The 16,020-nt window shown below is 39.6% G+C and overlaps 1 protein-coding gene across 5 annotated transcripts in view; it reads left to right on the top strand.

Annotated features, from left to right (window-relative positions):
* Positions 1–16,020, top strand: part of KCNQ5 (potassium voltage-gated channel subfamily Q member 5) — a 295,136-nt gene that overhangs the window by 218,973 nt on the left and 60,143 nt on the right. For all 5 annotated transcript variants that reach the window (XM_050893934.1, XM_050893932.1, XM_050893931.1 and 2 more), the window contains exon 3: positions 5,433–5,559. In XM_050893934.1, the coding sequence (XP_050749891.1) occupies positions 5,433–5,559 (127 nt within the window). The remainder of the gene's footprint in view (positions 1–5,432; positions 5,560–16,020) is intronic.

Genomic DNA, 16,020 nt, shown 5'->3' with positions numbered 1-16,020 from the left:
ATGAGAAAACAATCTCATCCTCTTTGACAATGAATAATAAAGCATTGCTATTTAAATAGTATCAACTATTCATGTGTCACCATAAAGAGATTTTAGCAGCTGGTGACATTCTTAAACCAGTCAGCCGTAAATTAAAGGATGAGAAAATGTTTATTCTCCCTCTTTTCCAACTGATTTGGAACCACTGGACTTCCCTGTTTATGAGTTTTTATGGAAGAAGGGACACTTCCAGAGCTGTATCAGATGACATTGCTCCTCCTATTCCTGCTGTTGTACCAGTGTAGTGAGGCTGTACTGATTTACACCAGATGAGCATCTGCAGTGCAGCTACACTGCAGAGATGTTGTCTTCAGTAGGAAAACACTTGTGGCCTTATTAAAGCTTATTTCAGGGGACTGATCTGTTCTAGTCCATTTCCCGGGCTTCTGACAATGTCACTCGTAGACCCAACTCTCCAATGAGCTCAAGACAGGCAGCTCGTTACATCAGTCTGCAGCTCTGTTGTCGTACTTCATTAGCCTTTAAAATACTTAACAACACAATTTCCATACAAGAAATATAATTAAAATAACAGCAGAGCCATTGTCTTGTGGGCAGATTTCTTATATGCAAACCTCAGCTCATTTACGCATTGCAAAATAACCAGGAGCATCCTAGAAGAACAGCACAGAGTACTCACCTTTGGTCATTTTCTCATCTCGAAAATGGCTCTGATCCCCAAAAATTACAGTCTACAACCAAGGCACCTGATTTCAGCAGCAGCAAATTATTTTAAGTTTTAATAAGCAGTTATGTTAATGAACAAGAAAGCTATGGTAAAAACAGTTTTTTGCTGTTATAATGTTATGCTTAGGGAAATCCTTATCGTTAAAAACTACCTGAGAAGCATATTAATGTAGACAATTTCAACAAATCATCACTTGTATCCTAATTAGATAGGAAAAAAAGAAAAAAAAAGTGCTCATTGTAGCTGGATTGTACAAAGTATGCTCGATTTAATTAACTATAAACCCTGTTCATTAGAGTCCTCCAGGACCTTTTGTTAATAGAAACCTTGCTCTGGATGACCTCTTCTTTTCCTTTCCTGCCATTTATGTGACCCTTGTTGTTCCAGTGGCAGAGCAACCAAGGCACACGCAGATGTAAGAGACTTCAGGACCACGCTGGCACCTGTGTTCCTTATGCCCAAAGCAACTGAATCTTTTAAGCTCATGTGTTTCAGCCTTGCTTCTCTTGCATATGCATAGTTCCCCATGACAACTGGAGCTGCATATGCAGAAACATTTCAGAATGAAAAGTTCATCAGTCTGGATGAACTGTGCTTTGAGAAGGAAGAAAGACTTTCCACTGTCCGAACCACCCATGCATCTGCCATAGCAGTTACTGTGGGGGCCTGTGAGCTTAAATAGCCAAAGAAGTTACAGATTGTGGTAACTGTGGTGCAAGGCCAGATGCAGCTGTGATTGGAAAAGGATGAGAACATAAGGGAAAGGGAAGAAATGGCGAAGGCCAAGGCATCCCTGCTCTACCTAGGAAGGGAAGGGTTAGGTTTCCAGTAAATCTAAACTTGCTCATCAGTTCAAATACAGCCTTGCTGAATTTTGAAGGAGGCCAGATTTATCAACAGTGCAGGATTTTCCCATCGTGATGTAAATGTTGTTATTCATATCTCATAAATAATCCAAAATTAATGAGGTTCCATCATATTATACGTAGGACAGAGATACTTGGAATGCATCATTTCTACAGCAAGCCTACAAATCATATGAGGACTAATGATTTATTCCGTCACATGTCTTTCCAATTATGTTCTGATTTTCTGTTTCAATTGCTAAGGAACTAAAACCAAGTTATTTAAAAGCCTAGATTTGTGCTTAATTTTGTAATAAGCCATTCCAAATGAAATTAAAAAAAAAAAAAAAATCCTGATCTTGTTTGGGATGCATCCTTCCAATTTTTGTCCATGGAAAACCTTGTGACTGTGCAGCTGCCATAGGAAAAAATAATGTCGTTCCCTGGCCTGCATTAACCTTGACAGAGATTTGACTTTACATTGTGACTGAGTGCACTGATTACTAAAACATTACTTTTTTCACAGTGGTGTGGGTTTCTTTGTTTCTCTCTGGTTTCAACCTGGACCAATCCAAAATACAACAAAACTGTCATGTATACCACTATGAAGAGTTCTGTTTCAATGCATTTCACATTTTCTAGGAAAATCCCTTTCCTTTAGACTTTATTCATGATGATATGTATTCCCTTCAAAATCAGTTGTTCTTTGAGGAAGTAGGAGTGACCAGGATATAAGGATCATTTTGAAACATCACTGTTTCAGCAAGTGCAAAAATAAGTGTGAAAACCCATCTCCCATTGTTCAATGTCTTTTCTGTTATTAAAGCTTATACTGTATTTTAAAACCTCCAGAAATTTGGTATGTGTGGAAGAAAATCATATATAGTATTTTTAAAATCAGCGGTTCTTTTAGCATTCCAGTGCACAGAGCATATTTGCTGTATGTGAGCTCACTTACTATAACTACAGTGGCTGTTGTTAAAATTCACTTAGGTAGCAGAAATTTCAGTTAATTTTGAGAGAATATCACCATGCATAAATTCGTAATGTTGCTACAAATGGTAATGATTTTTCTCAAGGAATGAACAAAGATATTTCACATTGTTTCTCCAAGAAAAATCTTATACTCTTACCCCACCCTGAAAAAAAATTTTTTTTGAGAAAACATCCTTTTGCTCTTTTTCTCTCTCAGAATAGATATATCTCCAGGAAGTTTCTCTTTGTAGTACATGTATATGCATTTGTGTGTGTGAGACAAATAGGATTTCTGCCTCTGACACGCAAGTACACCATGTAGTACAAAAGACTCTCAAACACATGCTTTCAGCACACAATGACTTTTTTTATCTTTGTATAACTGAGCAAGCATAGCAAACAGTAGTTGCTAATGGTAGTACAGATGATGAATACAAAACTGCATAGTGCTAATAGGAACCAGAATAGTAAACTACCAAAAAAAATTACCTCTTTTCAACTTCTACCAGCAGTTTTGTGATACTAATTTAACTGAAATGAAGCTGCAGACTAGTCCTTCCAGAATCATGAAGTACTTTCTGTTCTTGCCAGTTCTCCATCGGAGGCCCTACTGGGGTCTAGAGTATGATAGAGGACACGCTCCTGCGTGTGTGGATCATCTCCTGTAAGATGCCTGTGACAATTTCAGCATACTTACAAATCAGGAGGTGTTTCTCATGCATCTGTACACACAATATGTTTTCCAGGGAAACAACAAACTTTAGTCAAAAGAAATGTGATTAGATTTTAACAAGCAAAAGATTTTATTGGAAGCAAAGAATGTTTCGTGCTTTGCTGGCCTCCTCTCCTTTGGTATCTCTTACTCCTGCCCCAAAGAAGAAACTTCATCAGGAGAATCAGATGTCAAATGGCCTGGATGCCTGCCATCAACCCCCATAAATTCAGAGACATCGTCTAACGATGTGTAAACCAGATTTGACAATTCATGATTTAACTACCACTATAAAAGTGGTAGTTAAATAACTAAAATACATATTCTTCCTTTTTTCCAGTTGGCTTCTTGTCCATTTTATTCTTGGCCTACACAGAATTTCCTATAAGGAAATGTACCACATGGTAGCCAACTATTAAGAATTATTGTTACTATATGGAGAACTTTTTCAATTTTGCACATAATCCTTTCTGAAGTTGTGCAATAACTCTGTGCATGGAATTAAGTTGAAGTTTCTTGTAGTAGAATGAATAAAAAGAAAACTTTAAACAATCACACTCATTTTTCCATGTGTTCTTTTCTAACAAAAAATATGACATTTTCTTTAGCCACATTTCAGCAGAGGGATCTCATTCTGCTTTTGTGATTTAGGCATTCAATATGGGATTTACAAAACTGGAAATGAAGACACTGAAGAAGGCTCTAAGAACTCTTTCAGTGTGATGTAGTTATACAAGCTGACGTTTTAGGAAGGAATACTATGTTTTCAAATAGTTCTATGACAGCAAAAGCAAATTAAATTCACAATGTTTCAATGTACTGCCACTAATCCTAAGCTAGTAAAGGACCATTACATGACACAATATTAATAACGCCATTTGTTCAGGTAAATTAATGCCCGCATTTACATATGTGATATTTACAGCCTTATTGGCTTGTAGAGTTGTAGGCTCTCACAGTCTAAAAACATGTAAACTGTTTATTGGGAAAAAATCGATATTGGATCAACCCTACCCTTGCAAGTATTCCTCTATTTAATTCATTTGCAGTGCTTTCTTACCAGTACCACACTACTCCTCATCCTGCAGGAATAATAAATTAATTGGCTGACAAGGAACAGCTTTCTCCTGGACATGGAAATACATTCAGCTGCCAAATAAAATACAACTTTCATCCTCTTCTTCTTGATGAACTGTTTAAGAAGCTCCTTCAAGTACTTTTCTCCTTCTTTTGGTGAACGCACAGATTTTTATTTTACCATTTCAAACCCCATAGCTTTATGATGGTATTCCAGAATAGTATCTAAGTTTATCATTCCATACCGGTGTGTATGTACTATATCACTGCATATTACAGGGATTCAGATTTCCTTAAGGTACGGAGCTGAATTGTGCTCCAAGCTCTATTGCTGTAACTCTGTTGACCTCACTGCAGTACTGAAAAATTTCTTCCAATAAAAATTGCATAAATGCAGGTTGATGCTATTAAAATGGAAAGTCTTAAATAAGGTTCCAATGTGAAAGAAAAGCAAGCCAGAGAAGCAAGGCAAGATTTTAAATGCTTTCATTCACAAGTTGTCCAGGGAAAGTTATGCCTAGTGTGAACATTCATTTACTGTCTTACAAACAATTGCATACCCATTGCATGTAATTACACTTGCATGTATCTTAACCTACTTCTGGGAACAAATTGATTTCCTAAATGCTTCTGCATCATCTCAATCACTTCACCTGTATATTGTTACAATGAGAATATATCTACCAAAACATTCAGCCGTCAAACTAAGAACTGATTTTATGGATGTGGATATATAACATATTCTTCACTAGCTGTCTAAATTACCTGTGGTCTGATCCTCGATATCCAAAGTCACTGAGTATTTTGCTTTGATATCTTTTGTGTATGATTCAATTCTTTGGTGTTTCATATTTAGTAGCCAATCTTAGCAGATATTTAACGTTATTCAGGTTAGACTTGGACCATTCACTAGGAAGCTCTGGGGATTGTGTTCTGTGTGTAGGTGTGTAACCACCCTGGTAGCAGGATCCCAAGTTTGGCTTGGGATCTTCAGATGCTCAGGGTGGATTCCTAGACACACACAGTGGTTGTAAGTTTCCTGATGCTTCAGTGTTGGTTATCTGTAACAGGCATTTTTCTTATTTACCCTTTCTAGGAATTTGTCATGATTGTTGTCTTTGGTTTGGAATTTATTATTCGTATCTGGTCTGCTGGATGCTGTTGTCGATACCGAGGATGGCAAGGAAGACTGCGCTTTGCAAGGAAACCATTCTGTGTAATAGGTGAGTGTCCCAGCTCTCGTTTATTTTAAGATAAAAATAAACACCCCCCCTTCTGTTTTGCTTCTGAATGAAAACTGGTGGAATCAGACTCTGTTTACAGTAACCGGGTGTAAATCCAGAATAGCTGTGTGTCAACTGTCAGCTGCCCGAGGCTTCTCTAGATATAAAATCACAAAGTCCCTAAATACCAATCAGTCCATGTTTCTTATTTTCTCCAAAAGACATTTTCCTATGCATGTCATACAGCTGGCATGTATATTGGAAGAATGAGAGGCTGAGAGCTGATCTCATTGAAAATCACGGGAGCTGCATGCATTTAATGGACATACTCCACATCTTGCATATACATGCATAGATACCATGCACATATGTGCATACATTGTGTTCTCCTTATTTAACCTCTGTGATCAGACACGTGTACACTGCAATAAGTTTGAAAACCTACCTAGAAACATCTTCTGACAACATTTCTGCTTCCTGAGTTGCTGCTCTCTGCATGACAGTCCAGGTATCTGCTCTGCCAGTGACTCTGGCATAGGATATAGCATACTTCTTCTACAACTATTTCAAGAGAGTATTCCTCCCCTTCTTTGCTCTAGAAATTATCTGTGAGAACGGTGAATAGGCCCACAAACAGTCAAAACCCTATTTTGAAAAAGAATCTGCAGGAAAACAGTTTCCCATAAAGGTAGAAATCAAGTATGGCTAACCAAATTAATCTGATAATTTCTTATTTTTCTAATGGTTTGGAGCAAATGCTTTTTACAGAACATCTGTGGAACTTCAGGATATCAACGTCCCAACTTCTCTCTCAACTTGCTTCCTCCCTCCAGCCTTTAATTTCATCTGCCTGTATCTTAAATTAACTTATAGATCGACTGGGGCAGGAAACACATTCTCCCATGCATCTATACAGCAGCTAGCACACAGAGTCACATGCTTATAGCCATTCTACACATGGGTCTCAGTGTAAACAGTGAATAACAAATTGTCATGTAGATGAATGCCATCCTGGTCTAAAAAAGAGTTATGCAGTGTCCCATGGCATAGCAGACCGGTGCACTGGTTAGGGCTAATGTGTAAAGCAAGCTTTTTACCCCATCTACGCTATTTTATGACACTGTGGGAGAGGGGCAAGTATTGGGATTGGCACTTGTTTTGTTCAGGCAGCAGGGGAGAATGGTAGGTACCTTACCCAACCCTGCCTGGCACCAGGTCACACACTTGCCCCGAGGTTCCCATGCCTAGCCGAAAGTGGAAAGAAAATTCAAAAATCTTCCCAGCCACCTGTCAAGGGAAAGCTAGAAATTCAGACATTCACTCTCCCTGGCATCGCCAAACACGGCTACCCTCCTTAACCAGACTTACCATTATTCCAAGATTTCGTGGTGCACCTGAAACTTTACAGTAGTCAGGTTTTGTCAGCACACAATCATAAGAAAGTACCAGACTGTTTATTTAGTAAAATTAACCTACTTCAGTCATTTAGAACCTACTAGAAACATATAAATCTTTAAAGAATTTGAACTTACTAGAAGTGTTTGACATCTCAGGGTGGTTTGCTGCTCTCCCAAATGCCATTGTGTGGAAACATTAGCAGTTTGTTTCATTCAGTTTTCGTTTCTCCTCCCTTTCCTGTCTCCATTCAACTGGTGAGTTTCTGCCAGGGATTAACTTCAGTCTGAGGTGTTAATTCCCAGCAAAAGTGAACGGAGGGGTTCTTCCGTGTCTAAAACTCTGCATGTGATCATGGGGTGACTGACATAGATTTTCCCGCTTTCCTTTAAATAGCTCATATCTACCCTCCTACTCTTTGTGAAATAGTTCAGACAGGTCTCCTGGCACAGGCCTCGGTGAGTGTTGGGGTTTACTTCACTTGATTGTGGTCTTTCTTCCTTTCTCTGGAGTTCACCTGCTCTTCTTGTTGCATCTATGTTCATGTAGGCAATCTCTAGCCTTAAAAGCATCTTCTCTGTCCCCCTTGCAACTTCATCACTTGCTAGCGGAATTAATTAGTAGCCAACAGTCTTTTGCTTGTGGATGTCTTCCTATTCTGATTCACTGGATGAAAAGGAAACTTTGTTCTGCAAAACACAGCACAGCTTCCGGAAACTAAACCAGTAGCTTGAATTTCTTGCCATTAATTATTCTGTGTCTCTCTTCTTCTGCTGATTGATTTTTGTCCATTTCTGGACTTTAGTGTCCCTGAAGGGAGTTTCTGATGTTCAGCATCTCTCCAGATTTGACCTTTTGAGGAATAACCTTTAGCAAGTCATCTTGCAGCTCTTGCTACATAAAGTTAACGATTTGCCTGACACCTTGGCTTTGCAGTCATGGCAAAGTGTGCCCTAGCAGCAAAGGCCAACAGGCTGTATTAGCTAGAGCACCATCAGAGCACATGATTATCTCCCTTTACTTGGCACTCATTAGACCACATCTAAGATACTGCACCCCATTTGCCCACTCCAACACCATACATGAAAAACATCAATAAACTGGAGGGAGTTCGGTGAAGGCCACCAAGATGATCAGTGCTGGAGCATTGCACTGAGGAGAGGCTGAGGGACCTGGGCTTGTTCAGCCTAGAGAAAGGATGGCTTCAGACGGAACTCAGTGAACTCGGTGCTAAGGTCTCCTTAAAAGCACGTGGCCAGTTTTGGCCTATTAATTTTCATGCATTTGTTTAATTATTTACTTAGCCATCCATTCAGTTATTCTTTCTTCTTATTGTTACAGTGGAACAATAATATTTTAGAGGACTTAGTCTGTTTACTATTAATTAAATTTGCAATATATCTCCAGCAGATCTGTTCTCTGATTATTTTTGTGATCAAACACAAATCACATAGGGGAATGGCCTAAGAGCTAGAAATAATAAATTTGAGGATTGCCTCAAGGGTCACATTCAGACAGCCTTTATTTTTTTCCATTAATAACCTAATAACTAGAAAAATTGTGTTCACGGCCAAAGCTCTGTGCTTACATTAGTGTGCCTACGATGTCACTACCCTGACAAATTAGTTCATCAAGCATCCCTGTGTGCTACCAGGTTAGTAATAATATCTATCAAATTATTTGACAACTTTGTACCCTTGTTTATTTCTGTAAAAATGGGAATAATAGCGTAGTATTAAACCTTGATTTGTATTTTGTTCCATGTCAGGAGTTACCTGCCATCCCTCATTTTCTCTGATTGTATATGAGCTTGTGTATGTAATGTAAAGGGCATACCAACATACCCTCCCAGGTGCTTAATGTACTTTAAAATGTACTTACTTCTGCAAATCCTAAATTTCCCAGGCGTATCAGTCTGAAGCTTGGCTGTTAGCACTGCAGAGCAATGTTGCTGTGTTATACTGTGCATAAGAGTAGCAATCTGGGCACCACATCTCCTAACTGCTGCCTCCGGGCGCCAGGGACGCCAGCTCTGTGTCTGCCTGTGCCTTAGGAGGAGCCGTGCTCCCTGAAGATCCCCGAAATAAAAGAGGACATGTCTGCTAATTGGGAAGAAAGTATGGCATCCCCTCCTTGTCAAGCCATTCAGGAACACTGAAATAAATGAAGAGTCCATGGTCCTTTCTCTGGCAATGGGCCTCCTAGATGGCTGCATGTGACCTGACAAAATTAAACTTCTGGCCACTGTCCTGTGCGTATGAGGGGTTTTACCATCACAATGAAATCTCAGTCTGTGAGGGCAGCTCCCACGTGGTGGCACATTATAAACATAATGAGGAATAATAAATAACAAGCCGTGGGTCAGAAGAGTAAGATCCTGCCAGTCTCACCTGCGTGTCTGAAGTCTGCTAGGCTTTCAGAGGAACTTCTTTCTCTCCACTGACTCTCAAAGGAGACTTTGGGACTCCTACGTGAGGAAGCCCAGCAAGGGCAAGTGAAGAGCACATGAGCACACTTCCCTTCGAATGCTGGAAGCAGTGAATTTTAGTGCCTAAACTTTATATGACTTCTAGATTTAAATTTGGGGTTTGAAACTCCTATTTCAGAATATTTTTGCCTTAAATTTGAGCCCACTTCTAGTAATATAACATTTCTCCAGGGCAACTAGGCTTCCTGGTGGATTTCATGTATTTCAGTTAGTCCATTAGCAGTTTCCCTACAGCTGCTTCTATTTTACCTCTAGTCAAGCTACAGCATGATGGAAATGTCAGAAGTTCAAATTCTGTTGAGGCTGCAGAATGAACAAATTCCCAGCAGAAAGCTTAAGTCCATTATCTGTAATCAGGCTCTTGAACTTCATGGCTGGCAAACCTTGTTTTAGAGCATTAAGTGGTAGCAGCGGCTGTTGCATATTACTGGATCTATTTTTCATTAATTAGAGTGGTAATGAACCTTAATATGGCACTTTTGTCAAACCCTTATAAACAAATCCATATCTAGTGTGTTACAAGATCTGCTGAACCTTTAATTTGAATTAATTCAATATATTTATGTAATGATACGTTGTGTGTCTGTCACCTTGGTATTTAGACACACTATATAGTTTAAATACAGACAGATAGTAAATCTGCTGCTCATGATAAACAATATAAACAGCCCCTTTCCAGTATAATTTGAACTCTAAATAACCCAGCGATGGTCTGTAATTAAGTATATCCTTGACCAAGGAGACACGTCTCACATCACATCTCGTTATAAATCACAGCAAAACCAACTTCCAGCAGGAGCAAATTCCACATTGGGGGGTCTCCTGCCAGTCTGACTTGAACTCATCTCAGGAACACACTGCCCACTTCACTCCAGAAAATACTCTGATAGTAGGAGTAGTATTAAGACTGGAAATTGAAATTTCCTCAGATAATTTCAGCAGCCATAATTATGTGCAATGAACAGAGGTGCTCTTGAGGCTAAATTGGTCCCAAATTGTGTAGGTTTTTAAAACTAATATTTAGTGGCATATCTTCATGTTTGACAATCCTGGCAGTACAGTTTTTAGAAATGTGTAGGAGAAATAATGTTTTTTGAATATCGTCTATGGGCCTTATTCTTTCACATTTACTTTTGCTGACTACTACCCTCGCTGCTGAGTAAGGTACCATTTGCTATGAGTAAAGACATCAGGCTCTGGTCTTCTCTTTCTAGAAGTTGTATGTCTGCTACTCAAAAGAAATCTGCTAGTTTGGTATAATGCAGTTCATGCTGAAATGTCTTTCTGGTATGTGCTAAAGAATTCAGCAGCCTGTATTTGTTGATTGGCATAGTTTTTTGATCTTACACTAGTGTCACTACCATGTTATTTTGAGTAGAGGAGCACCTACCATGAATTGGGCAACCTGAGTGAGGTGTCTAGCGACTTCTTTCCTGCTGGGGAGCTGTGGGTAGCATCACATTTCATCTTCATGAGGCTTGGAGATTGAGGTTTTGATCTGAGGGCTGAGCTTTTTTTGCATCCATAACCTGTGTATCTGCTGACATATCTGCTGATGAAGGAAGTCAACAAGGCTAGTGTAAGATTTCTGATTAAATGATTTTTCATTGAAAAATATTGATTAATTGAAATCAAAGTAATTCATGGAAACAAACCAATTCCCTTTTCCTGAGGAAAGGCATTTTATATTCAATCTAGATCTTTGTCTCTTTATCATCAAAATTAAAATCACTCTTACTCCCAAACATGCAGAATGGCCAATAATAGTTTCTGGTTTCTGGGTAAAGTATGGTTAAATTCTTGCTCTGGGAGATTTGGAGCAGGAAATTACAATCTCTCAGCCCCACTGAAACTATCCAAACATCAATAAATAATTCTTAATTGGTCCAGAGAGAGATGCTGATTTACCCTGTCACCTGGTGTTAATTATAGTCATCTGCTACATGAGAAACTTTGATTTTGTTCACCCAAAGAATAATCAGTCATTCATAAACAGACAATTCCAGCAGTACAAATTAGAAGAGATCCACACCAGAATAGATGAAATAGGTTAGAGCACTGGGATGTGAAGAATCAGAAAATAAAGACAGGTTTGTGACAGAAAGCCTGTTAAAAGCCAGAGACCTTTTACTAAAAAGAATTTATTTGTGATGATAGAATTACTTTCTTAGAAGGCTATTAAAGATATTTTCCCAAGCATGAGGTAGTTATGTCATGTCCATTCCAAACAAGACTGATATAACTCAGTACCTGTGTTAAAATGTTTAGCGATTCCTAATTCAGTTCACTTTTTTTAGGAAAGTGTCCTAAAGTCAAATGCCACAGTCAAATGATTTAGAAATAATGAGGTTCTCTGTCCATACTCACCCAGATTCTGTAAATGATTTATGGAGTCTTTCAAATGATTGATGATCTCTCATATTTGAATCTTAGAAAATATATTGCAGTATAATAATAACAATAATAATAACTTAATATTATTAAATATTATACGTTATAAAATGTTATATATTATAAATGTATATTATAGAACTTCCAGTGCTGCTTATGGGCCACAAGGCTTCAGTGACTTGGAAATGTACAGTAAGAAGGAGGTAAGCAATGGACAGACCTAGAAGCAGTCAACATTTTCCGGTTTTAGACTTGGTATGTTCAATTTTGCTCACATTTTTAGGGACTGGCTTTAAACTTGTTGCTACTAGAGATGCCCAGTATATGAAGATGCCTACAGAAACACCTTTCTTTTCACTATCTGTCTTTATTCGATTTGAGATGTTCTTATCCTGCCTTACCGTGCTGAATTCCCATCATATCCATAGACAAGATAGTTGCTCAAATTTCCATGTAAATTCTCCAATCCAAAATGAAGTAGTTGTTAATGTCAACACTGGTGTGGAAGTTAGAGGTAGACAAGATTGTGCCAAATTCACTTATCTGCCTACCTCAGCATATGGAGTCTCAAAAGCAGTAAAATAGTTGGTTTGTTTTTCAAATTTTATCATTCCTAGCATCTAAAAAAAAATGATATTTTTAATGAAGTTAATAACATGTCAGAGCCTAACTGATATGCAAGGAAATACTCAGCTTTCTTGGCTTCTTTCCAGATGTTGTGCTGCAGATCAGCTGCTTCAGTGTGTGACATTCCTTGTAACTCCCATCTCAGATCATCGTCAGCTCTTTCCCGTAGCTCCTCTGTGAAAGGAATTGCTACTCTGGTGGCTGTACAAGTTTTGCTTTTGCAGCAGTGAATTATCCTCTCCAGGCAGAAATCTGAATCATTTAGGAACATTTCCATATTGGTCCAAAATAGCATCCTATTAGACTAGGTGTTTGCTGTTTTGGACTTTTGCAACTACCCATTACTCCACCCTTAGCATACGTGCAGCCTCTCACAGGACTGTGATATCCCTCACTTGTAGTACTGCTTTATTTCAAAAGCCACTTTCAGTGTGTCTTCTATTTTACTAACATGCCTATACTTACTTAGGGGTGCTTTGGCAGCATGTTAACATAAATTTCAATGTTAATGCCTCGGTGTGGTGTATTAGGCAACTGTCAATCTGACTATTTGAGCCATGATTAACTACTCTTGCAGGTGTTAGTCAATCAAATCATGCTTTCTCTTATGGTGTCCCAGCCTCACCCCTGTCAGCCCAAATGAAGAAACTTGAAGAGGTCTAAGTGGAGTTATTGCCTTGGCATATACTGCAGGAGTCTTTCTAGAATGGTTTGAAAGCGGTATGCAACTAGGGGAAACATAGTGAGAAATGAATAGAATAGAATAGAATAGAGTAGAATAGAATAGAATAGAATAGAATATTTCAGTTGGAAGGGACCTACAATGATGATCTAGTCCAACTGCCTGACCACTTCAGGGCTGACCAAAAGTTAAAGCACGTTATTAAGGGCATTGTCCAGATGCCTGTTAAACACTGACAAGCTTGGGGTATCGACTACCTCTCTAGGAAGCCTGTTCCAGTGTTTGATCACCCTCTTGGTACAGAAATACTTCCTAATGTCCAGTTTCTGATCACCCTAGGTATTGTATTGTGGGCAACTACCTCATTCATGTTCTTCTGTAACAATTACGCTTTTACTAATCCTTGTGCACAGGTCACTTTGTTCCTTTTACATTCACCTTGCAGCATATGATGGCAGGCAACATGCTGCTATCTTAATATTTGCAGTGTGTCTTTCCATCTCTTTGGTGTTTTTAGTTGATATTATTACTCTTATGCCTGTTGAATGTTGTGACTTTATTGTTGTCTTTGCTGAAGACTAGTTTATTTCTGTTCAAGGTCATCTGTCTGTGAGCGAGGTCTCCAGGAAAAGGGTCATAGGTGCAGTCAGTTAAAAACAGTGGTTTCATTGTGCTTGGCTGTATTGTCGTTTAGAAACATAGGCATTTTCAGTTGCTTTAGAGATAGTGTTTGTTTCTTCAAATGCAGTTTTCTGGTATCTGCTCAGCTTTAATTTGTTAACTGGCAATGCTGATGGTTTAAAACACAAGCTTTGCCCACTGTTACGTTCAGTATAGTCAAATTGATTGCCAGATGTCTTCATCCAGCCTTGCAACTAGCTTATTAGTGATCACAAAGGTTGAAGAAATTCAGTTTCCAGAGATGTTTCCATTCTTTTACATCCCTTCAGAGAACTGCATGTTGCCACCAGCACTGCTAAAGTGACTGATGGGCAGACTAGTCCCATGGGAATTGCAGGAAATGTCTGTTTTTATGATCGTGCCTCGAATGGTTACACTCCAACCGCTACATTAGAAAAAGACTTGTATACCGGAGAGAAAGTACAGTTTTTTAATTCCTCCTTTTTACAGCTGCTGTGTTAAATACAGCAATTAGAAAGGATTTGACAATGTAACAACATTGTTACATTGTGTAACAGAGTTACAGTATTTATATACCAAGTTTAATATGGCTAAGTAGATATTTCTAGATGGCAAATTGGGCATGTTCTGCACATTTTAATTTCCTCCCTTCCCTTCCCACCCCTAGCACTTAAGCACCGGGCTCCCATAACCTGTAGTCTCCTTTTAAAGAAAAATTACATTTTTTACCTTAAGTTTGTGCTGATGATAACTCTCAAAAGTGAGGATTTGACCTTTCCGCTGATAGATGATATTGCTGTCAATAACAGATCTAAGGAAGGTGTCTACCAGATCTATTTTACATCAACCTATGTAAGCTCCGAAATGGTGTAAATACTTATCTGGCCTAAGCCATCCCTGCCACAGAAAGAGGCAGCTCCAGCTGCTTGCTTCCACCCTTGTGACACCTGGTTCTGGTGCCCCAACGCATGTATGCGACCGTCTTGGGAGCAGCCAAGGCGAAGGCAGGGGCCCTTCGGCCCTGGGGCTCCCTTGGCCAGCCCAGCCTGCTCGTGAGACCCCCACAACGGGGACTGCTTCATTTCAGATGAAAATGTCACAAGGCAGAGTAGAGAGGTTGTCACACAGAATGGCATCATCTGCTGTATTTAAGATCTCATTTTGGGATTGCCTCCTGTTGGGTTTGTGAGAGTGCTACCAGATTATGGTTTTTTCCCTCTTGGACAAGCACTGAACAGAGCTTCTATTTCTTTCTTCACATCTCCCACACCGGGAAGTCTCAAGGCTGGCTGCAAGGTGCCCCACACTAGTGTTCTCCAAAACATATAAAGCTTCTTGCTGGCACAGTAGTCCCTCTTTGGCTACCCACCCACAAATTGCAGGTGGGATAGCAGCTGAGGGTAAAGAGTGGCTGTAAATTTCTGGTTCTGTATCATCTGGGTAAACTCTGTATTTACAGAAACAGAGGAGTCCCAGGAGGCACTCACGCTGCCTGCGCAGACATCCAAAGTAGTTGTGTAGGTTAGGAATGCAAGTTCTGGTTTTAGGCAGCGGGGAGAGGTATATGCCTCCGGAGGACGGCTCAGAAAACTTAAGGAAGGAATTCATCTCTTTCAGCTGACACTGAGGGACCCATGTTCCTACCTTCAACACAACTCAGCTAGATACTGGATACCTCCTGTTTCCCCCCACCCTGTGAATTTGAGAGCAGATTATTAATACTGTCTCTTCCCTCTCCACCTACAAACAGGCTTTTCCTCTCCCTCAGAGACATGCTCTTCTCTCCCCTGCTTGTTTCAGTGTCTTTCCTTCTCAGATTTTGCCTGTCCACTTTCACCCTCACATTCAGGATTTTTCTGTTCCCATTTTTTTTGGCCTTTCCGCTCCTATACTACTGCATCACCTTCACTTTATTGCACAACCTGGAAATGCGTTAGACGGACACTTCCAGACACCCTGCTCGCCTGCCCCTCCCTGAGATTTTAGCATGTGATTGAAAAGGCTGTGAAAGTGCAGGCTCCTGCCTATAGATTCCTACCTGTGTGGTTACAAGGACCCAGCACGGAGGTAGCGCTGCTTCCCCTGCTGGGCTGGATCACGTAGGAGCCCCATTTGGTGTCTTTCTACATGCTGACTAGTGCCAGATACCTCTAAAAAAGGTGTTAATGCCTGTAGCCCAAATAGCCAATCGCACAATATTTTTGTTCTGACATGGGCTAATCAGTGACTGACTCGT

The sequence above is a fragment of the Gymnogyps californianus genome, chromosome 3, assembly GCF_018139145.2.
Source record: "Gymnogyps californianus isolate 813 chromosome 3, ASM1813914v2, whole genome shotgun sequence".
NCBI classification, from domain to species: domain Eukaryota; kingdom Metazoa; phylum Chordata; class Aves; order Accipitriformes; family Cathartidae; genus Gymnogyps; species Gymnogyps californianus.
The sequence above is the reverse complement of the archived record's forward strand: the minus strand, read 5'-3'. Positions and strand labels throughout refer to the sequence as shown.